General features: G+C 35.2%; 2 protein-coding genes across 2 annotated transcripts; both read left to right on the top strand.

The window, feature by feature from the left end:
* Positions 1-6,159: 6,159 nt before the first annotated feature.
* On the top strand, positions 6,160-10,312 carry LOC131165902 (NEP1-interacting protein 1). Its single transcript, XM_058124058.1, has 5 exons — positions 6,160-6,639; positions 7,229-7,380; positions 9,424-9,507; positions 9,585-9,749; positions 9,997-10,312. Exons 1-5 carry the CDS (start codon positions 6,459-6,461, stop codon positions 10,141-10,143), a joined length of 729 nt encoding a protein of 242 aa, XP_057980041.1. The 5' UTR covers positions 6,160-6,458; the 3' UTR covers positions 10,144-10,312.
* A 5,047-nt stretch (positions 10,313-15,359) lies between these two features.
* Positions 15,360-22,328, top strand: LOC131146768 (reactive Intermediate Deaminase A, chloroplastic). The gene is made up of 6 exons (XM_058096543.1): positions 15,360-15,683; positions 20,280-20,395; positions 20,569-20,613; positions 20,934-21,007; positions 21,110-21,159; positions 21,999-22,328. The coding sequence occupies exons 1-6, from the start codon at positions 15,506-15,508 to the stop codon at positions 22,091-22,093; spliced, it is 558 nt and encodes a 185-aa protein (XP_057952526.1). The 5' UTR covers positions 15,360-15,505; the 3' UTR covers positions 22,094-22,328.
* Positions 22,329-24,016: the final 1,688 nt, after the last annotated feature.

The following is a 24,016-nucleotide window of genomic DNA, read 5'->3' as shown; positions in this document are numbered from 1 at the left end:
CTCGTCAACGAAATCCTCTGTTTTATAAGTATGAAAAATCCGGGGAAAATATCATTTTTAAGAAGCCTCTCTTTCTCTCCTCTCTTTCTCTCTCTACGACTCTCTCTCCCTTCTCTCTTCGTTTTCGGCCCCACCGGTCGTCGGATCGACGACCCGAAACCACCACGACACTCCTGGCAAAGTTCTCTCCAAATCTGCTGGAGCGGATCGTGGGAGAAAGTTAGTTGGAAATCATCCCAGAGTTGAGGTAAGGTTTTTTAAGTCATATTTGGTCTTGCGATAGTTATAAGAAATGTTGTGCGCATGAAAATATTGAAGTTTAATACTGGGGGTTTTTAGTTTCGGAGTATTGGTTAGGAAACCCCTCAGGCGTTAAACTTGAATGCTTTTGGGTGAAAACTTTCTACTCAATATTTGGGTTTTTGACAGTTGAAAAAAATGTTATACGCTTAGAAATATTGAACTTTGATTCTGGAATTTTTCATTTTCAAGGTGTTGAGTTAGGAACCCTGCGGGTGCGGGACAGTTTTATTAGGGGCTTTCCAGGAATCAGGTAAGGGGATAAACTAAACTAGTACTGTTTTGGAAAATGCTTATATATAATAGTTATCATTTGATTTATGGAAAATGTATATGATTATATATATATGTCTTATATTTGCAAAATACTGTGGAAATGATTGTATGTTGAATATGTGAAAAATCTACTGTGTGGCATGAGTAAAAATGTTGTGAAATGGTGTTTTCTAGGAATGTGGATGATATGGATTTTTATGATGAAAAATCGGCGTACGGGCCGAGATGTTTATGTATATATATATATATATATATATATGTGGATGTGATTTGCCGGCGTACGGGCCGTGCTATGTGATTTGCCAGTGTACGAGCTGTGTTATGTGTAGTTGGCGTACAAGCCGAGCTATGATAAAATGTGAAATACCGGCGTACGGGCCGACGATTTTCATGATACATGTATATATGTGAAATGATATGATTGATGTGAAAATAAATGAAATGAGATATTTATGTATCACGGTTTCAGTATATGTATATAATGTCAGAACTTGGTTGGCTTAATTTAGGCTAGCACTTGCACGGTACCGTTGCTATGTGTCAATGGTCCTCATGATCATGATATCTGTGTTAATGCCACTGTACAGAGTGGTGTGAGATTGGATGGTCGATGTGGTTATTTTTTAGAAGTGTGCTGTTATCGCCCCTGGTGTATGGACCAGTCTAGGTAGACCCATCGAACCTATAGACTAGACTATTGACTTAGCAGTGGTCGGCCAACCATTGTCAGGTCCCGCCTTCGGGCCACACAACCCAGTCATGTAGGGATAATACATGACAACAGTCAGCTAACCTACCAGGATTGTTTTATGTTATTATTATTATTATGACATGAGTTGAGATATGTTATGAAAATGCAGTATGATCTGCCATGTTGATTTATATATATATGTTTTCCCAGATTTGATGAAACAGTACTAAATGTGTTATATATGATATATGTTGAACACGAATTACTCATGTTGCCACACACTAGTATTAGTTTATTTCCCTTACTGAGAGGTGTCTCACCCCTAAATTTCATTAACTTGTTAGGAGCCCCGGATAGGAGAGCGGGAAAAGCCCCGCAGAATTAGTGTTGTTTGTCTGCCCTCTGCGAAGGGTAAGTCTTGGTAGGGATAGTTAGATTTTTGAGGGAATTGTCCCTAGATTTATTTTTGGGATGTATATACTGAGAGTTAGTGGTTGTAGTACTCTAGTATGTATTGGGCACATTATGATGAGATGTATATAATTTTATACTTTCTGCTGCGTAGGCTTCTGCTGTATGCTTTGTTATATCCCTGGTACCCACGGGTCCAGGTGGATGGTGACTTGCTGAGTTGGATTGTGGGATATGTAGTATTGATCTTATGATGTTGATAATATAAAAAAAAAAATGTGAAAAATGAGCAAGTCGTGACATCATATATGAAAATTGTACTCACGCATACACATATATGTAGATATTGTTGGTAATACATACTTTTCTCAAAACACGCTCTAACTCAACAAATTTTTCTGTATAAATAAATCAACATATATGGATATAAGAAACTCCCTTGTACTAACTGGCTAACGACATGCTTCCCCCTATGCCGAGTTGTGCGGCCCGAAGGCTAGACTTAATCATGGCTGGCCTACCACTAGGCTAAGTCAACTTCAATATACGTTTGTAGTACGATTTGCCTACCGCAGCCTAGTTCGGACTCCAGGGGCGGTCCACAACACTTCGCAGGCCAAATCGACTGTCTACCACCAACACTGTCATACTAGACCAGTGTGGTTGCACTCTCTGCCATTTCACTGTAGCTACGGTACTGTGCTCTATATATAATTGGTCCACCATGGTTCTTAATTCATATATATTGAAATTTACATAGTATTATATAATAACAATATAACGATCTCCTCATATCCTACCAACGTTATATTGGTATTTATATAATGAACAATATAACGACTTCCTCATAACCTGCCAACATTATATTACAATTTTCATAACCAACAATATAACAACCGCCTCATATCCTACCAACGTTATATATATTGCGGTTTTTCATAATTTTATATAAAAACAATAGAATGACTTCCTCATGTCCTGCCAAGGTTATATTGCAATTTTCACAACAAACAGTAACATAACCAGCCAAATCACATTTCGATATAAAACCGTCATTTCCTATCTCAGTATAAAACAACATATCATAACTTTGGCAATATAACTATCACATCATACTTGGCAAAACCCATCATATTTAACCAAGCCATAAAAAATCATCCTCATGTCACACAATTTTTTACTGATAAATTATAACATTATAACTGCTCAAGAAAATATAAATTTTGCTGAAATAAAGTATCATTATCTCTAGGATTTTTCTCAAATTCAAACACTAGGTTTTCTCAAAAACATACATATAATAATACCGAATTTCCATTTCTACATGCCTGAATATTTAGAAAAACATATATAATATTTCTATAAACATATGCTCAACTTTAATCGGTTGAATTTTTGAAAATGCCTGACATAACCTATTCCCCTTACCTGTTTACTGAGAAAGTGCCTACAGGGATCCTTAAACTGACGCTTGCGGCGTTCGGAGTACAAAATCCTGTAATCATATATTTTACTTTAATTAGCTAAATCCTGAAATAATTACTATCCTAACATCCCTAGGCTCTCATGCTCCCGTTAACCAATTAAATTCTAAAATGACAAACATATTCATTTTTTTAACCTTAACTTTGGAGTGGTGCCTAGGATCCCCAAACCACGAATCTATTCCGATTAAAATGACGAGGATCGAAACTAGGAGCCCATGGTGGTGTCTGATCGTTGATTCAGGCTGAATTTGGGTGAGAAATGGAGGAGAGAGAGAATGTGAGACGTAGCTTAGAGAGAGAGAGTTAAAATTTTTCTAAAGAAAAATGATTTAGAATCCTATTTATAAGTTGTTGTCCTAGCCAAAACCGTCGACGGTTTGATTTTTCACCGAACCAATTTTTACCGTTTTATCCTTACTGGGCCACAGTAACACAAAATCGTCGAAGGTTTTCTTAGAGCTCACCAACCCGTCAACGATTTGGTCCTGCCCCAATCTGATCTCCCCTTTTTTCGTATGATTTTATTATTATTATTTTTCTAGGTCTCTACATTAGCACTCAATGTTCTTTGTGCCTTGGGAACCTTTGGAATTTTTGGATCTGGATTACATGGTCCTAAATTAGCCACAATTATTTGATTGTCCATGCCTGCTTCCTTCCATTAATCTTTCCCTCAACTTTCCATGTTTAAGGTTGAACTTGAAGTGGAAGCATTGTTTGACTGCATCCTCATCTCTTTCGTCAAAATCATGCTAGTGACCTCGTCATACTTCAGCTTTGATTTTCCTATGGAGCTACTGATCGCAGTAATGATACCTTTCCAACTCTCAGGCAACTGACTAAGGATCAGCAAGACACAAATTTCAATGTCAAATGTGATTTCAAATTAGGCGAGTTGATCTGACAACTCGTTGAAATTGTTTAGATGTTTACTAAAACTTTCACCTGTGGGCATGTGCATGGTAAATAACTTTTTCATTAAGTGTACCTTATTAGCGGCTGATGACTGCTCGTACATGTTGAAAAGCGCATCCATAAGTGATTTGGTGATTGTCATGTGCTTGATGTTGAAGGAACGGACTTTGCCAACGTCATCCTAACAGCTCCGAGAGCTTTTCGATCAAGCAAATCCCACTCGTCCTCCTTCATGGATTTTGGATTTCCCTTAAGTAGTAAGTGCTAGTGTCGTCAAACATCTCGATCTTTGAGCTCTTTTCGTTTGACATATCAATTCTCCTATCTAGAGATGAAATCAACTCAAACGGATAGCACGGTTGAATCTAGAATGGCCAAAAACCGTGGAAATGGATCAACTCGTTCGAAAAACGGACCTAAAATGGCTTCGAAAAGCTTGGTCAAACTATCTCGTCAAACTTCGTTAAATTTAACGGAATATCCTCCTTTTTAATGGAATATGCTGACGCTGTTACTAACACCGTTTCTTGACGTGGCAAAGGGGGGCCTAGATGATGACGTGGCTACTAACGTGGCAAAGTGGGTCCCAGTTGCTGACGTGGCAGAATAGGTCCTAGCAGCCCACATGGCAGCTGATTGGACTACGGCAGCTGACGGGGACACGCTGACGTCACACTGACGTCAACTACTACAATAGACGTGTCAGATACATGTCGTGGGCTGGTCGGCGTGTGTGGGCGCGTGAGGTCACATGCAGTGGCGCGTAGAAGCGCATGACAACGATGCGGACTCCTAGAAGCACATGAGGGCTCATGGGACCTCCGTTTGAGCTCTAGTTTACACCGTTGGCTTCGTCTTGTCAAGAGGAACACGTTGGTGCGCTCAAAACTTGATTTTGAGATACTAAACAGAGGCTTTCATTTGGCGATTTTGCTCTGATCTGGCTCTGATACCAATTGTTGGGGATCTAGGAGCAACAATCAAACCACAAATAAAATAAACAAGCAAAATGAACACAAGGATTTAACGTGGTTCGGCCCAAATTGGCCTACGTCCACGGAGCACACCGATCTTCACTAAAACTGGAAGAAAATACAAGAGGAGGAGGAGGCAATTGCACTCCACTCTACTCAACTCACTCTTTCTCACACCTCTCTCTCTCTCTCTCTCTCTCTCTCTCTCTCTCTCTCCCCTTCAACTCAATTATACTCACTTATTTTTCACACACACACATCTCTATTTATATAGATGGATGAGGATGAATATAAATGGAAGATGGTAATGAAGTTCAATGAGGTGACTCAATGAGATCAGCTGGGATTAGCACCGAAACTACAGCACATCAAAGCTGACATTCTTAAGTTCATCACAGTTGTCTCTCTACGGCTCATCAAGGCTCCTTTTCCATTATAGCTCAACAATTATGTTACGAAATAGATTAATAATAGGGATCTAGGTGGATACACAAATAGATAAACACACAAATCTCATCATTTATAAGTTGAAGTAGGATAGGTAGTTGTCACTCTAAAGAGCAATACGAATATAATCAGTAACTACGTAAAATGGGACAATGTGTGATGAGTGATTGCGACCCTTTTGATTGAATCAAATTTAAATTTAAGGAGGAGCAATTCATTTATATTGAGTGGATATGAACCGAACTCAGTAATACAATAAGTTATGCAAATTTGGGTTGGATACTCATTGGGTTATCTAATTAAGATATAATCAATTTAATTTTTTATTAATGTTAAAATTTGAATGGTAATTATTTATAGTATTTTAGAGCAGTTGAGAAAAAACTGCAAGGTGAAGTATAGGTGTTTTATATCTACATATATATATATATATATATATAGATAGAAATATATAATATTTGTAAACTATTATATTTTTATAAAATACCCATGCACTTCATTATCCTAATTTATTTTTGCACATCAGAGTCACTATAGTGTATTAATGCATATCACCCCAGGAACAACAAAATAATTTACAATGGCGTCCTCTATTATAAAAATGAAGTAGTTGTCATTGTCAGTGGCCGTCTTTGAAAAGCTGGAATGCCCATTTTGACTGGAGAGGCTCGCCATAAGGTGTTGGGGGAGGGGTAGCTCTCCAGTTTTACCACGCCTCTTTAATGCATTGCATTGCATTGCATGTGCTTCTTTCTGAACCTATATTACTAGCTGCTTGCTTCCTTTGTTGTTTCACACATTCCAAAGCCTGCTGATCCCCACCTTAGTCTTTTTCCTTCCTCTCCTTCAACCCATCAGTGCTACTGCTAGCAGAAGCAATTGGGGGGTTTCAGTTTCACACATCATAAAAATACCTAGGCACATACATTGCCCATTCCCAGCTTGCTTTAATTTTTGATGAGGTGCATTTTCCCAATGACGAAGGAGTGGCTCATTGGCATTGAGAAGCTGGTATTCAGGTACAGAGAGGCTGTTTCTTGCTGGGTTTTTGCCCACTCCCGTGGTCTTGCAACTGGCTTCGTCTTGCATTTTACCAAAAGAGCTTTTCTAGGTGTACTCACCTGTGTTTTTGCATTAGGTATGGCATGCTCTCTCTCACTCTCTCTCTCTCTCTCTCTGATAGGTCATCTCTTTACAAATTTCTTTCCACCCACAATGAATTTTGAATCTAGTTGAGTCATCAAAGTTTCATGATCAACCTAACCCTTGAGTGTCTCCTAAAGGTGTGTTAGGCATGAATAAGATCTTTATCACCCATGTTCGGCGCAATTAAATTGTAAAATTAGGGTAGGGAAGGGGCCAGGCCCTTCCCGCTGGAAGCTTAAGCAATGGCCGTAGTAAGAAAAAATTACTCATGCCTGCTCCGTACATTACATTATTGCAAAATTTATCCTGCAAAAACAAACCCCTAGGAGACGTAAACTTTGTTTTTTTGTAAGGCTGCCAGACATTAATGGCTATGTGCATATATTCACGAGTTCTGCAAAATAAGTACTCATCTGTACTTTGAAGAAACAGGAGATATTTCATGAAAGAAAAACAATGGGATGAGGAGAAAAATAATGATAATTTCTTTCCATTTTACATGCTTCTTAAGAATTCTGAAGCCTTTGACAAGTTAAACAGTAGACAAATAAAAATTTGAGCTCATTTGGCTTAATGTGCAGGGGGTGCCATTGTGGGAGCAGTCACAGGAGCCATTAAAGGCCAGACAACAGAAACTGGGTTTTGTCGAGGGGCTGGGATAGGGGCACTGGCAGGGGCCATCACCGCCGTTCAGCTGCTGGAATCCATGGTCAATGGCGAGTCACTATCCAAGGTAATCATCATCATCATCATCATCATCATCATCTAGTTTAATTCCTACGTCAAAAACCTGCAACATAAGCCAATTGCAATGAAAAGTACAAGCTAAAAAGTTAAAAAAGTTCGCTAGAATCCGTTATAATTGATAATTGCAGATATGGATTAATTCTTACCTCAGCAAATGCGCAATATAAGCCAATTGCAATGAAAAGTACATGCTAAAATGTTTTAAAAGTGTGTTAGAATCACGTTATAACTGATAATTGCATATATAGGTTAATTCCTACCTCAGCAAATCTGCAATATAAGCCAATTGCAATGAAAAGTACATGCTAAAAAGTTTTTAAATTGCATTAGAATCACGTTATAACTGATAATTGCAGATATAGGTTTAAAAAGTGCATTAGAATCACGTTATAACCGATAATTGCAGATATGGGTTAATTCCTACCTCAGAAAATCTGGCATTATAAGCCAGTTGCTATGAAAAGTACATGCTAAAAGGTTAAAAGAAGTAGGTTATAATCAAGAATTAGTCGCAGTTATATTGCTATCAATGCATACCCAACGTACATCACTTTCTTTGGATGGCATGCACATGCCTTAACATCAAAGTCAAAAAGCCCCATTCAGTGTATAAATAATACCCATCACCCTTTAAATGGAGAGACGCCTTGGGGTCCACTGCCCCCTTTGTTTCAACATATTATTCATTCATTTTATGCCCATGTCAACTCTATATATATATATAATATAAATATGTTGAAAGAGAGAGATGCTAATTTGAGCAAATGAGGCAAAGCTTCTTATCTGTGCAAACATTCATTGGTTTACCACAGAATTAAAAAACTTGATTTTATATTTTAATTTTTCCTTGCTCAATTAATTTATATTTTACTTGTTAATCAAATTTGGAACCCATTTGAAAAGTGGTTGGGTGCAATCAAACTAGTCAAAGTTGGTGTTAAAAATTGACCTAATCTTTTATAAAAGACATTGTAACTTGGACTGCTTTGAGCTAGCCCCAACCATGATTGTGTTGGATCAAAGTTTGGAGGAGATAAGTCACATTTTCAATAAATGGCAGAGATCCTTTTCTATGATTACATACTCTAATATTGTGTTTGGGAGCATGAATTTCAGTTGATGGATTTGCATTTATATAGATTTGGACAAAAAATAAAACCATCTCATACTTTATTTTGTCCAAATTTACACAATAATCAAATGCAAGGTTCAAATTTTTTTCTAACTTCCAAATGCATGGTAAGAATATTTGTTCATATGAGAGGTGTAGATATCCTTTGCTGACAATATCACTGTCCTAGATAAAGTGGTACCCAAGCCTTATGGCACATATATAGTAGTTGCTGGCCGGAGGACTCAAACCTTTGAACTAGCAACCAACCAACCACTCAAGTTTGACACAGTAAATACTAGACTAAACTCATGATTAATCAAACCAGTATTTGATATGATCTATATAACTTTTAATATATTAATTTTCTCCGTAACACACACCCACAGAGAGAGAAAGAGAGAGAGAGATCCCTCGAGTTAATGAAATGAATTTTCTCTCGCATAGGTGTTTGCTAGTAGCTACTTTGACTGAAATTAACTTTGTACCTTGAACATTACGTATGTGTTTATGAAATTGGTACTATGATCATATGATTTAGGCATACAACTATCTGCTTGTCACAAACTCATGTTTTATCCTAAACGTTTTGAAAAATTGAAACTTGAAAGTGACCTTGGACCAGTGAAAACTTGCACCAAGGGTCATCTCATTAGATATCCAACTGTGGTCAAATACCCCCCCAAAAAAAAAAAAAAAACAGCTTGTTAATTAAGCACCGCATTAGTCCTTACATTGATAACTTCGAACTTCAATCAAATGTAAATCAAAATATTATTATTGTACGCAAACATGTGTGCTCGTGACGTATAAAAATATGTGTTCACGTGTAAATGTATATATTCATGTCCAACTCAAATGAATTGTACCTGTGTACATCTGCTCCACTTAATAATAAATTAAGAATGAATTTCACAGGTTGCCCTTTTACTTAGCCTGATGAATGGAAGGGCCTTCATTGAGTGGGTCATTCCTGCAGTACTAAAAGCTTATCAGTGGCAAGTAAGTCCTCCAACATGAAAAATTCAGCTTTGAAATAAATTTAGAATATGAACCTGAATGAGACTTTTGAAATTCAGGTTAGCACCACTGAAACAAGTTATGGAGTAGTATCCGACATATATGACATAGCTGGTCTGAAAGGGCTGTCACCAACTTCCATTAAAAAGCTCTCCCAATATAAATTCCATTACGGCAAGATTATCAAACCTCACGACAAAATCTCTTGCGCAATCTGCTTACAGGTGAGATTTTATTTCATCAACATGTATATTTGCCACCTGGGGGGAGTGGGGATATTATTCAGGTTTATAAGCATTATAGAGAACTATAAATATCATTGGGTTTTTAATTATCTAATTTAACATTTTTTTTCTACATCCTGATATTTGCATTTATTTTGAAGAGGCTTAAGAGGGTCTTCAAATTATTTTATGGTTGCTCTACACAGAGATAACCCTTTTCATCACTAATGTTTTCCTGCGATGTCAGGACTTCAATAACGGAGACTCTGCAAGGAAGCTTCCCAGTTGCAGCCACTTCTTCCATTTGGACTGCATAGATGCATGGCTAATCCGACATGGCTCTTGCCCTATGTGTAGGACAGAGGTTTGTAAAGTTACCAATCAGCCACTATAGAGCATAACTTCCAACTCATCAATTTGAAAAAAGTGAGCTGTTTGTGACACTGCTTATAGTTGTTTCAAATGCTAGTGAGTAGCATTTTTCCCCACAAATGCCAATTTGGTCTTGGCAAAATCTTGCTTATGAATGGTGACTACTGTGCAAAGATTGAGGGGAGTTGTGCTTATATTATCAGTGTAGTGATCAAATGTATTCTGGATGTGACAGGCCATGCAAGGCGTTGACAATAACCAACTTGAGGAGCTATCAAATTTGGTTAAGTTTGTCATGTACCAATTAGCACAAGAGAGTCGTCAAGAAAGCAATAGAAAAACAAGAGAAAGCCAAAAGGAGGTAAACAGAAGGAAAATAGGGAAAATTAAAGAGAAAGGAAAAATCAAAGTAAAAATCATTTAGAGTTCACTTCCCAATATTGCAAGCTTCTGTTCTAATCTAATATACAAAGTTTAGGAAACCTACATACTACTAAAATATATCTCTCCTAATAAATAAAAAACCCTAGAATCTACTAGATTATTACCTAAGAAAATACTACTATAACAACCACCAAAGTCTTAAAAGGTCCCACTAGGTGGGGTTGGCTACCTTAATCCTCATTTCACAATTATTGTAGATTATCCCTTGGTAATTAAACAAACTCTTATAAACGACTTACAAATTGCAGCAATATGTTCTGATTTTGATGCTGACAGTCCTAATCCCTCAAAATGTGTATCAAACAATCAACTTTCCATCAAACAGCTTCAAAAAATTGCAGGTTTTTTCAGGAAAATTAGAAATATTGAGGCTGGAAGCAAATGTCTTACCTGAAAATTTGAAAATTGCAGAACAGGGGAAAATTTTTCCGCACACATGTCACGGGTACGTAAGGCGACTTCCTAGCTATTAAACAGGAGAGCAGATAGATCGTATGGTAGCAATTGCAGTCAGATGGTAGCAATTGCAGTGGTTGTGATGCAAAGAGGAAAGTACAGGAAATAGGGGGAATCAAAAGGGGGCGGCTGGTATTTCGTTCACTCATGTGTGGGACATTGCAGGCAGTCATTCAGACAGCAACGAAATTTTGAGAATCTGCTGGTAAGCATTGTCTGTCTCTGATGGTAGTGGTGGCATTGCAAAATAGACCCTGAAAACTGGTGTTTCTGAAACAGCGGCAGTGACTTTCTGACAATGCTACAGTGACACAATAATTTCCTATGCGCTACAATAATTACAAAGCCCAAAAGAGAGAATAGATGGTGGAATTGGATAGAAATGTAGTTGGACCGAAGGGGTGATATGAAATGAGGGAAGTTACAACAATGGAATGTGCGGAATTGAATTGATCCTGCTCTGACACCAAAATGATGCAGAACAGTAATGTAGGAGTACTGCCGAGAGAGAAACTGGAAGAGAAATAGAAGAAGAAGAAGAAGAAGGAAGCAATAAGAGAGGAGGAAGATGGAGATACAATTGGAGCAACACACATTCACTTAACTCAAATTCACAAAAAACTAACTCTTACATGACTTTCACACCTTGTTTATAAGAACTCCTAAATTACAAATGATGAACACATAAACCCCTAGAAGCAATAAACCCCTAAAAAACATTTGTAAACAAATCCCTAAACGCACATAAACCTACTATAAATAAACTGATAACATTTTGGTTTGGTACTCAACTATCTCTTAACACTATTCTTTAAAATTCGTGTCCAAGTAATCCATCCAATTGCCCACTTCCAGCCCTACATCACCAACTCACGAAACATCAAATATACACACAAAAGTGACAAAACTGGACATTAACAACCCATTTAATCAAATATTACAACAGCAGACTCAAAATTTTATTACCTTCTCTTTCAATTTATTTTACCACCAACCAAACTAAGAGAGAGAGAGAGAGAGAGAGAGAGAGAAATTTTACAAATGAAGCAGCTAGCACATATTCTCAATTTCTCATACCAATTTTTTTACTAGTCTAGATTGCAAGACAAAATCAATTGCCCAAATTTCATTTGATTTCCATGACACTTTTGTCTAAATCAAATTTAGAGCAGCAAATACTTGATTCATGTAGCCAAAAAAATTGACAAAATAAATGCAACAGTTGAAGCATCATTACTTTATCTTAACCATCATTTACAAACACCATATGTTAAGCATTCGGGCTTTGTCTGGTGCCAAGGCCAAGGCTGGGTTTTTTGTTTAGTCTTTATCTACTAAGTTCTATTATGAGCTATAACTTGCTAAAAAAAAAGGGCCTATCATGTGGAAAATTAAAAGGGATGGGATGAGAAAAACTAAATCATTCCTTTGCTATCCAATTCATTGAATGAATAATCTAAACCAAGAGGATGCATAAAGAGGTAAAATCTAGCTAACTTCTTAAGTATGTACTCTACGTGTGTTCATCCATATATGAAAAATACATAAAAAGAAGTTCATATTTTTAAATGACAAGTCATATATATATATATATGATAATCTAAGAACTCCAACTACCATCGTGCCACTTTGAACACTATGGTACGACACCAAACGTGGGAGGTGAAAACCGCCCATCCATTGATGCATCCTGGTAATTCACCGAGGTACACTCTCAAGGGGGAATCGAATTTTGACCTTAGGGTCACTAAAGTCACAAGTCACCCTTATCACTTGAGTCAACCCGGTTGGGTTGAGACTTATGACTATATTGTGAAAAATGTATACGTGACCTAAAACTCCAATATGTAGGTATAGTGGAGTGAAAATCAAGAACACAAGAAAGGAACAACAAGATGGTTCAACAAACTGTGTAAATAGTTGTAATTACATGCATAGCTACATGATTTTTCACTTTTAATTTTACATCTTACCATCATAATAAGTTGTTCTAGATCTGTATTTAGAAATTGATTTAACATGTTGGGCAGTTAATAGCGACTCGGCGATGACACTGGAAATAATTATCTTAGTCAATTATGACCAGAATCTCAGTTGACCATGCGATACAATTGAAGCTTTTGACCACTAAACTAATCTTACACACTGATGTAAAAGGAAAAATAGATATCAGTTTCAAGTTCGAACTCATAATCCCCAAACACAAATTACACAATATAACCAATCTCTTTCCCAACCTTCTTAGTAAAGGAATAGATCATGAACATCGACACGTACCCGCGGTCAGAACGTCAGATAGGATCGCGTAATTACAATTCAGGAAAGATATCATCTGCGCATACCAAACAGAATGCTATTGAATTAACCAGTCAAAACCTAATTCAGAAATAGATCGCAGCGGATGTCCATTGATCTTCACCAGAATTCGCCGAGAGAGAGAGAGAGAGAGATTACCAGGTCGAGAAAGAGCTGAGAATAGTGCAACGAATGGGAGGGGAAGGCAACCGAACAAGTAGCTAGCTTCGGCATTCCTGCACTTTTCCTCTTCTGAGGCAGCCTCGTTATCGCATCCTCTCTGCCTATGCAGGGTCGGAGGCACATCCCGTGTCATCGGAGAAAGAGTGGTCCGGAGAGAGACGATCATCATTTGTCGAGTGCTATTTTGATAAACAGACATATAACCAAAAAAATACGGTTCTAAATTGGCCTCCTCTTAATTTTCACTCTTCAATATCATTGAATTACTTACATTAAAGTTTTAATTAGGAAAATTAATAAGTAAAAGTCTTTTAATTATATTAATTAAAGAACTATAAGTTGAAATATATTTCAATAAATAATACATAATTAATATATCAATTCATTTTCTTTATTAATATGACCGCATTCCAAATGACACATTGCCTGTTAGATAATGTTTCTATGCCCATTTTCATTTAATTATTACTCTATATTACTTTAAATCCGGGTTTGTATATTAGTATAAGATATATAAGTTACATGTCTTAACATCCGTACTAGAATACGAGAAAAACAAATGATTCTTTTTATCAATAACCTTCAAATCATAAGATAATTTTCACTCATACTAAAATAAAATAAATTAAAATGATACTAATTTCAAAATTTTAATTAAAAAGAAATTTTACTAATACTTACCTTATGTTTGAGAGAAACTTTAGATTTGAAATTGTATAAATTTGGATAAAATATAATACAAAATTTTATTAAAATTTTATCCAAATCTATTAAAATTAAAATTCTAAACTCAAAGTTCATGCTTCCAAAAGCAACGTTATAAAATTTTAAATTTTGTTAATAAAGGTTAAACAACAATTTATTTTTCACCCAAGAACAATGTTTAAATTTTTATTTTTTTTCAATCTAAGGTGATGGGAAAAACTCGCACAAAGAAGAGTTTATTAGTATATATTTCCCTGTGCTTAGTTTTTATATAAATTTTTATTCTTAAAAATAAAGAGAAGACATTATTGACGCTAAAAAAACGCCATTAACACTTTATATTTACTTTTTCATATTAAAGACAATAGCATCCCACGACTTTCATTTTGTGAGTTAAAAGGACAAAAACAAAAAAAAAACAAAAAAAGATAAATTATGCATCTCATTGTTAGAATCTAAAGGTAAAAATAGTTATTTAACACATCATACATGAATAACCAAACATAGAATGTCTCACTTTTAGCCAGCTAATAATATTTTCTTAAAAATTTTTTTTGCATATATATATATATATCGACGAAGATTCACAATGTATCGGTTTTATAATATTTCAATGTTATATTATTATTCAAATAAAATTTAATGGTGCAAATTTAATGCAAATGAGTGAATGGCTCTTAAATGCATTAAATAAAATGAAATTATAGCCAACTCAAAAAAAGTCAATTCTCCAAGGACTTCAAATAGATAAAACCTATGAATAGACTTTATGGCAATAGATCTATACCTTCCAAAAATAATTATTGAGAATGATTAATGCTAACTTAATTCAATATAATGATTTTTTAATATCTTATAAAAGATATTTCCTTCACCTTAAGTTTGATAAAAAGACATTGACTTTTTTTTGAGATTTTAAAAATCTTAATGAAAGTTTAAGGTGTAAAAAAGTTTATAATTTTCTATTGACATTTGATTTTTGAGATATTTATACCCTCAAAATTTTTAATTTTTTTTATAAAATATAAAGAAAGATTAATATTTTTCTAGTAAATCTCAATACAGTTATGTTCATTCTTTGAAATTTTTAGAGTGATTCTTAAAACTTTTAAATTTTAAAAATAAGTTCTGAGTATTTCTATTAAACCTTAAATGTTTTTTTTTTTGGCGGGGGGGTGTGGGGGGCTAGTGAGTGGCTCAGGCCTCGTTGCTACATTATGCTAGTGTTATAAAAGCTGAAAATTCGCCATAGCCGGAGCAAGACAATCACATACGCACGCACCCAAACACACACACACAGAATGGCGTGGTCTGCGGCCGCCAGATGCTTCAATGTGCCGGCGATCGACATGGGTGGGGTGCGCAACAAAGCTCCATTGGTCGTAGGCATGGGCTGCGCCTCCGTGGCCCTTACACGCCTGTGGCGCTCTTCGTCACGACCCAAGCCTTTTGCTTGCTTGGCCATTTCCACTCAAGCTAGTGAGCTTTCTTCTTCTTCTTCGTCGTCAGTTTATATTTTCTGCTCTCTCCCCCCATTTGGGTTTTGTGCTTCGCTTCTACTCATGTGCATGTTCATAAATTTTTTCTTGGAAAGGATTTGATGAGTTATTTCTTGTTAATGGGTTGTATATTGAGTTCAATAACAGTGGAAATTTTTGGGATAGGCAAAACTTTTGCTTCGGAATTAGTCGCAATTTATAGCTGTTATGGGGGAATATATTTAGGGCTTATAAATGGGCGTTGAAATGCATAGATGCATTCATAGATTTTTCTTTTTTCTGTTAAAAAATCTTATCTTGTTTAGAATAATTTGGGAATTTTGTAAAAAAAGAAAAAAAAGAAAAAAAGAAATCAGGAATCTTTGGAAATAAATATTTATGGGATTCTTTAGTTTTTGGTAAAATTGAAACCTTTTCCAACTTGGACAAGTTCTGGAAAATAGTCAAAATACTATGCAGCCTGTGCTTCAAGTAGGGACTGATTTTTTCTCTTGAAATTTCAAGTTGGGGATTTTGTGAAGAATTTGGAGTTGTTGGAAATAATTTGTGCTTCATTGAATGTCTATTCTTAAAAAAATAGAATAAAATGTGAGTAGTTTTGTGTTATTTCGTCTAACATTAAATAGGATAGGAATAGATATCCCGTGGTGAAATTTGAGAATAATCATTCTTTGTGATGAATGGGCGAAGTACATATCTCTCAGTGTGAGCAATTGTGCCCTCTAAGATTTAAAGTTCTCTTTAACTCATATATGACCGTGGAACAAAGTTACATAAATTTTAGAAATTGAAAGTTCTCTTTAACACATATATGAATGTGGAACAAAGTTATATAAATTTTTAAAATTGACTCTTGTCAAAATGAAAGTATGAGGATCACACTCAAATACTAGAAAATTTTATGATGTTTTTAAAATTGTAAAATGGTCCCATATCGGATGTGTACTAGGGAGATCTTGGGCTTATAAGGATGGTTTGGATACCAACTATGTGATGCACCTTTTATAGGATAAATTCGTGAGGCCAGTGGGCAAAAGCGGACAATATCTTATTGGAGTTAGGTCCAAGACCGTTACAATTGGAAAAATATAAATTTTCTTATGGAACACCTCAATGGTTTGATGCACTTTTATGCTAAAAGTTTTATGTCAACACATTGGAAAAGAGTAGGGTGAATTCAAGAAGGGGTATTGATATTTGATCCTAATAATAAACTTCTTAATAGACAAAAAATGTACTCCCTAGGCCCTATGCCTCTATATTTTTTTTTTCAACGTACAATTGTGTCTTCATGTCTACAACACTAACTAAAGCCTCCTAGTTGACAAAAAATAAACTGTAGACCTTGATTACTCAAGTATTATGGCTAATTGAATCAAGTTATGAGTTGTCAGTTGTCTATTGTCTAATATTTAAAAATTTTAATATTGTAAGAGAAAATTTGAATACTCAAGTGACCGTCTTAGCTCTGCCATTGAGTGTTATGGATTCATAAAATTGTTGCATCATTTGCTTTATAATGACAACATATTTTCTTTCCTAAGTCATCAAATCCTTATATCATCATGTTTTCTATTTGCAAGAAAAAGATATTCTATGAACCAAACATAAGCTAAATGATTATGGGTTTCTTTAGTTTGGTGAAAGAAATGCACCTTCTCTTGGTTAAAAAATTGGATAGTTGCTACAAATCCAATTTCCATGTCACAACATATCAGCAATTACCCAATCACCCCTGCAATAATAAGAAGACTTGGAAGGCCTGAAGTTGCCTCCGGGAGACCACTATGATACTTAAGAGATAAATCAACTCATTTGTTCTTCATTAGAAGAATACTAGAGAATTTTAGTGTTTAGAAGTGAGCATACTCAATCCCATGTATGATGTATGTGTGCATATTAGTATATATTAGGAAGCCCTAATTCATCAAGTGTCCTCCTCGGACAAGAGAATTACTTGGGAATGCTTTTTGGGTTGAGATTCTTTCATTTATTGACAAGAATGGAGCAATGTTTTAAAATTTGAAGGTGTAAGGCAAGGCGTTTTAACCCTTAAGAGGTGAGGCATAAGCCTTAATTCGTTGGAATGTAAGCCTTTTGAGAATTTGTTTTTAAGATAAAAATATGTAAATAAATTATATATTTTTTAAAAAGAAGGAAAAATTAAGAAAATCACAAATATAATGTAAAAAAAAATTATGCATGCTTTGCAAACTGCTTGTTGGCCATTCAAAAATTACTTGAGAATGCTTTTTGAGTTGAGATTCTTTCATTTATTGACAAGAAATGGAGCAATGTTTTAAAATTTGAAGGTGTAAGGCAAGGCGTTTTAACCCTTAAGAGGTGAGGCGTAAGCCTTAATTCGTTGGAATGTAAGCCTTTTGAGAATTTTTTTTTAAGATAAAAATATGTAAATAAATTATATATTTTTTAAAAAGAAGGAAAAATTAAGAAAATCAAAAATATAATGTAAAAAGAAATTATGTATACTTTGCAAACTGCTTGTTGGCCATTCAAAAATTGCTAATTTGAGTACATGACATAAATCATGACAAGCGACAGATATACAATTACAGGGTTCAAACTATTTTTATGATCTAATATACAACTCTCAGTTACTTTGGAAAGTTGAGGTTCAAGAGTTTTCGAAATGTACTCCTATTATGACATCCTTTTTATACAAACATGCAACTAAATTTTTTTTAACCAATTTTAACTTGAGAATCACACACCCAAAATGCAGAAGCCTTGCATTAGCCTTTGGCATGCCTTGCCTCGAGGCAAGCCTCAAGGTGACCCTTGATTGGGCCTTATAAAAAACTGAAAGGGAGTATATATCCTAACTTAAATTTCTAGGATATAAGTATAATTGGAGGTTATTTTTACCCTTCTCATGACTTTTCTAACTTAGAGATGCTCTGGGAAATATAACTGCTTTAGTTTCTTTGCTTAGCATTTTGCTATTAAAGAGAGGAAGTTCTGAAGTTCTTTGAAGATGCCGAATAATTAGAGCCATGGTTTTAAATAAAGGCCGCGACCGTTACGTAACGCGGTTACGTAAAGGTTTTTTGGGTTACCGATACCGTTACACACCGCGAAATCGGTGGGAAGAAAAATCACGACCGTAGCGGCCGTTACGGGCTGTGACCGTTACGTAAAGGCCGCTACAGCCATTACGTAACCGCTATAGGACTGTTACACCAAAAAAATATTTTATTTTTCACTTTTTCTTCTCACTTTTTCTCTCTCTTTCATATATCATTCTCAATATACCCAGTGGCAAGAGCAGGAAAAGATTATAGTGAGGATGACAATGATACAAAATTTACTATTTCTTTAAATACTCACAGTAGATGCATTAATTAACAATTTCAAAATACTAACTTGTTAGGAAATTTTTTTTTTTTTAATAATATTAGTAATGTGATATTTATGTTCTTTATTTTTCAACTTCAACCTTCTTTCTTTTCTAGCTATTTTATATTTATATTATTCGTATGTCTTATGTGTCTAATAGATTAATGGAGTGTATAATGTATTTTATTTTATTAATTCATTTAGCACACATAAGAATTTATCACAGGTAAGAACAATGAGAAGTATAAATACACGCACACACGTAATTTTCTATCAATGATGGTTTAAAGCAAATGTAAACTTGTTGCCCTTACCAAATAACTTAGTTACTCGAACTAAAGGGTCCAAAATACACTAAAACCCTTTCTAAGAATGGCTAAAAGCTTAAAACATGCAAGTACGCTAATATGCCCAAGGTTGTGCGTGCTTCAAAAAAATTCACGGCCATTACACCTGCTTCCGGTTTTGTAACATCCGCTACTCCTGCTTCCCGTTACTATTACGTTACGCTACCCTCTACCGCGATTTAAAACCATGATTAGAGCTCACACCTATGCCTGACTTTTTATTTATTTCTTGGAATTTAGAGTTTGTTAGGTACTAATTGGCATCTTATCGAGTTGTGAATGAGAGACATTTTTGGATGCACTGTTCAAGGTCCTCTGCTGTTTTTTAACAATTGAATGACTTAAAATTGCAGTGGTTGAATGTTGGCTTATTGCTGGTAGTGTGGCTTAAAATTTCAATGGGAGTTTGAATATTCTTCTAGTTTGTTCTATTTTCAGTTCATTTTATGGACTTTTTGTCACTTCGAAATTTCAAGAGTTTAGTATTTTGATTTGTTATCAGAAGTAGGTGGCAGATTTGAGGGTATATTTGATACTGAGCAGACTGCAATAGATATATAAACTGATGATCTTGCTTTAGAATCAAAATGTAATGTTTATAAATTATGTATTTTTCATATATGCTCAGTTTTACATCATTGAATAGCTTAGCATGGGGCTGAACTATCTAAAATGTGCAAGTGACTAGAAAAATATTTAATATTTTTGCTCCATTTAGACAGATCATTTGAGAAATTTACTTGTTTAAATAATTATTGTATGTGCCACATTATATTTTTTTGATTGATAACTCCATTGAAGTATTAAACAATCAATTTGGCTGCAGATATACACAATTCTGACATTTGTGACAATATTTGTACTAATATTAGGTACTAAGGAAGCTGTTCAAACAGAGAAGGCTCCAGCTGCATTGGGACCATATTCTCAAGCCATTAAAGCCAATAACCTTCTCTTTGTATCTGGTGTTCTTGGATTTATTCCAGAGGTTTGTTGTATTTCTATCTAATATTTGTTCATTAATTTACTCTACTTTCGTGCATGCATGCACATGTGGTGCATGCTGTGCTTCCCTCATTACATTAAGAATCTAAGCATCTGTTCCGATTATGTGTGTGTGTGTGTGTGTTTTCTCAAAGAAGTTTTTATACTTGAATGCAGACTGGAAAATTCATTTCAGATAGTGTGGAAGATCAAACAGAGCAGGTAAATAAGTGAATTAGTGGACTGCAATCTTGCTATTTGTGTCGCAAGGATTTTTTCTCAGGTGCCTGTAGAGCATGAGTTTTTGAATTGTCTTTAATTTTTACTTTTGAAAGCCATTTAGTATTGGAATATGATTTATTGTATTCTTTTATCTACATTTGGGTGCTTGAAAGATATATGAACCATTTTGGGCTTATAAATGAACCAAGCAGCTCTTTATTTCTCCCCAGATGCTGAAAGAATGTAACCTTGGTGGTTGTATCAAGTTTCTGCTTCTGGATAAGATTGCTGATGAATTTGAGGTTTATGGAAATCTGCAGGTTCTCAAGAATATGGGGGAAATTTTGAAAGCAAGTGGTGCCAGCTATTCCTCAGTCGTTAAGACAACAATCATGTAAGTAATATCTGTTTCTCTACCATTGGGATGTTAAAAGTTGGAATCCAAGTGTTGGTAAGAAAATGCTTTTTTTAACTTTATTATTATTACTTCACACAGGTTAGCTGACTTGAAGGATTTCAAGAAGGTGAACGAGATTTATGCTAAATGTGAGTTCTTCTGAAATTAATTTGATATTTTGTTGTGGTGATGGAATTCTTGCATCTGGCATGCAAAGCAACACACAGGCTTAGACTCGGCAAGCGGCATATTCATAATGTTTGCACCATGTTAGCATTGACAGAAACAATTAAGGAACAATGTAAAGATTATGGATTGTGACATCTGCACCTTGAGACAGAGAATGCTTTAATTTAGCTCCTCACATTGCCACTATTAATGTGACAATACTTGAAGCAAGCCTATCTGATTCTCCAGTTATCAAATAAGTAGGTTGAAAGATCATCCTAGTTCATTAATAAGAGAATGCCTTAATTTAGCACCTCACCTTGCCACTCTTGACGAGACAATGCTTGAAGTTCATTCTCCAATTATCAAATAAGTAGGTTGAAAGGGCATCCTAGTTCATGCCTCGTGACCAAGTGCCAGTCTGATGGTCTCTGGAAAAATGAATGGAAAATTTTGGGATGGTGAGAAATCTGGATGGTGATCAACTGTTCTTATGCACCTCCTCACAAATTCTTTATGCTAGTGTTATTCTCTATATCTCTTGATCTCGAAAATTCCCACAATCAAGTTGGAAGTTTTGACTGCGTGTAGTCTGCACTCTGTTCAACTGTCTGTCAGTGTCTCTTTGCTTGGTATAAATTGTTTCTTTTATTCTTTTTATGCGAACACACAAACTTGAAGTGGTCATGTTGCTTTAAGAAATATACTGTTGAGTAAATGTAGTCGGTCCCATGTATAAGGTGATGGAAAAACCTAATATTTGTTGAATATATTGGTGTTAACTATCCATAATAATCCAGTTGAATATTTTATGTCGCAGACTTTTCATCGCCAGCTCCTGCCCGTTCGACGTATCAGGTTGCAGCATTGCCCATGGATGCCAGGATTGAAATTGAGTGCATTGCGGCACTGTAGAGCAATGCTTAAATCTTCGTTTGTATGTCACTGGCGGGAAGTCAAGTTAATAAGCTTGGAGAGGAGCATTTTTGAGTATTGAGATATGGAAATTGGAATCAAAATCATCAGATAAACTTTTGACTATTATGTTCCCCCCCCTGGAATAATGTTTTGTATTTGCATTGTAATTTATCTGGACCAAATTTTAAATTGCTTCTACAATTGAAATGGAGAAACTAAATGGGTTTAATTAGGCATGAGATTTTTGATTATTTCCTTATGATAATTTAATCTGGCCTTAGGAGTACTTTGGGTATGTGGGATTTCTTGAGAATGTCTTTAAATTGTGGGAATTTTGATAGTCTCTGTTTTCTTTGGTGATTTTTTTTTTCACCAGAAATTGTTTATCTCACTAAGCATTAACCCTAGGTTAGGGGAGTATGTATTTCGAGTTTTAAATTTGCATCGAGTTACTATATCATACTACATTTTTATTATCGTAACTTTAAGAAAACAGAATAAGAGTGTAGGACGATGTAGAGTAGAGCTGTAAACTTTTTAAAATTTGTAAAAGCGATGTGAACATTGCATGTGGAGTATAGATTTGGACATTAATGTGGAGTTATGCAAACTCTCACTATTTTATATTCTTCTAGTGAAAATTCATATGAATATAAACTTATGGTTCAAATATCAACCTGCCAAAAACTGGTAAGTGTACTGGAAAAATAATACCGATATGTATATGATGTGTATGTATAGGAGATCCATAATCAATGGATGGATGAAAGTGAAATCCATCTTATAAACTGCACAGTTAGACCCAAATTCTAATTTGTTCAACAATTTGTTGCATTTCAATAATTTAAAAGGCCTTGAATTTTCTTTCTTCGCTTTAATGACATGTTTGGGAAGAAAGAGAGATAGCTCTATTAGCTTTGGATGGTGTTGAGAATAGATATTTTTAACTTAATTATTAGCTTATTCTAAATTGATAGTTGACCGAACTTGGTCAAAATTGTTTGAAAATGATGGATTAAGCTTGAGTTTTGAACTCTTCTTATTTTGCCCATGTTTAAACAAAGTTGTTTGAAAGTCAGCCCATTGATGGGTATATACATGGAGTTCTGCAAGCCATTGATTGAAAGGAGGTCCTTATTTAGAACTATACGACAAATGGAAATGAAACAAGTGCCAAACTCCTTCGATACATTAGTTATTTAAAGCACTTTCTATGTGTCATTTGGGTTCATACATACAAATTTAAAAATAGTAGTATTTGGGAAGTGAAGGGATCACCCTAAATTCTACTTTCACGAAAAAGGTTTTAAATGCTAGGGTGTAAGTGGGGATGGTAGGACTGCTTCTCTTTTTCATAATACCTAACAATCCTCAAAACCTAGTGTTTAATCATTACAAACCACTTTTCTATTGAGTTAAGCTCTCTCTAAGTGCATAAATAGCATGCCTGATTAAGGGTCAAAGTTAGACTTGGCCTAGAATGCCCTCTTCCAATGCTCTTTCTTTTAAAGTCAATTATGAATCTATTTCCTAATCACAGAATATTATAGGGAACTTAACCCCTTTAATATGCTATTCATTTAAATCATTTTTTTCTTTTTCGCTAAAGAAAGAGACAAGGCTATGATAAACCACAATAAGACCTCCCTCCCAAACCCCAACACCCTCCTTCCCCCAACCTTACCTAAAATTCCTTCTTCCCTTTTCTAAAACTTGGAAGGATCCTCATCAAGAGTAGCAAATATCCTAAACCTCTCCAAAGAAGGCTAGATGACAAATCACTAGGCCATAATTTGAGTTCTCATTTCAATTTGTTTTGAACTATATTGGAAGACCAAATCCTAAAATTGATGGGCTAAATCCATATGGTTTTAACACTAGAATTCTTTTTAGTTGATGCTAATCTTTTTATGCTTATAA

The sequence above is a fragment of the Malania oleifera genome, chromosome 1 (genome assembly GCF_029873635.1).
Source record: "Malania oleifera isolate guangnan ecotype guangnan chromosome 1, ASM2987363v1, whole genome shotgun sequence".
Lineage (NCBI taxonomy): Eukaryota > Viridiplantae > Streptophyta > Magnoliopsida > Santalales > Ximeniaceae > Malania > Malania oleifera.
This window is presented reverse-complemented; position numbering and strand designations above follow the sequence as displayed.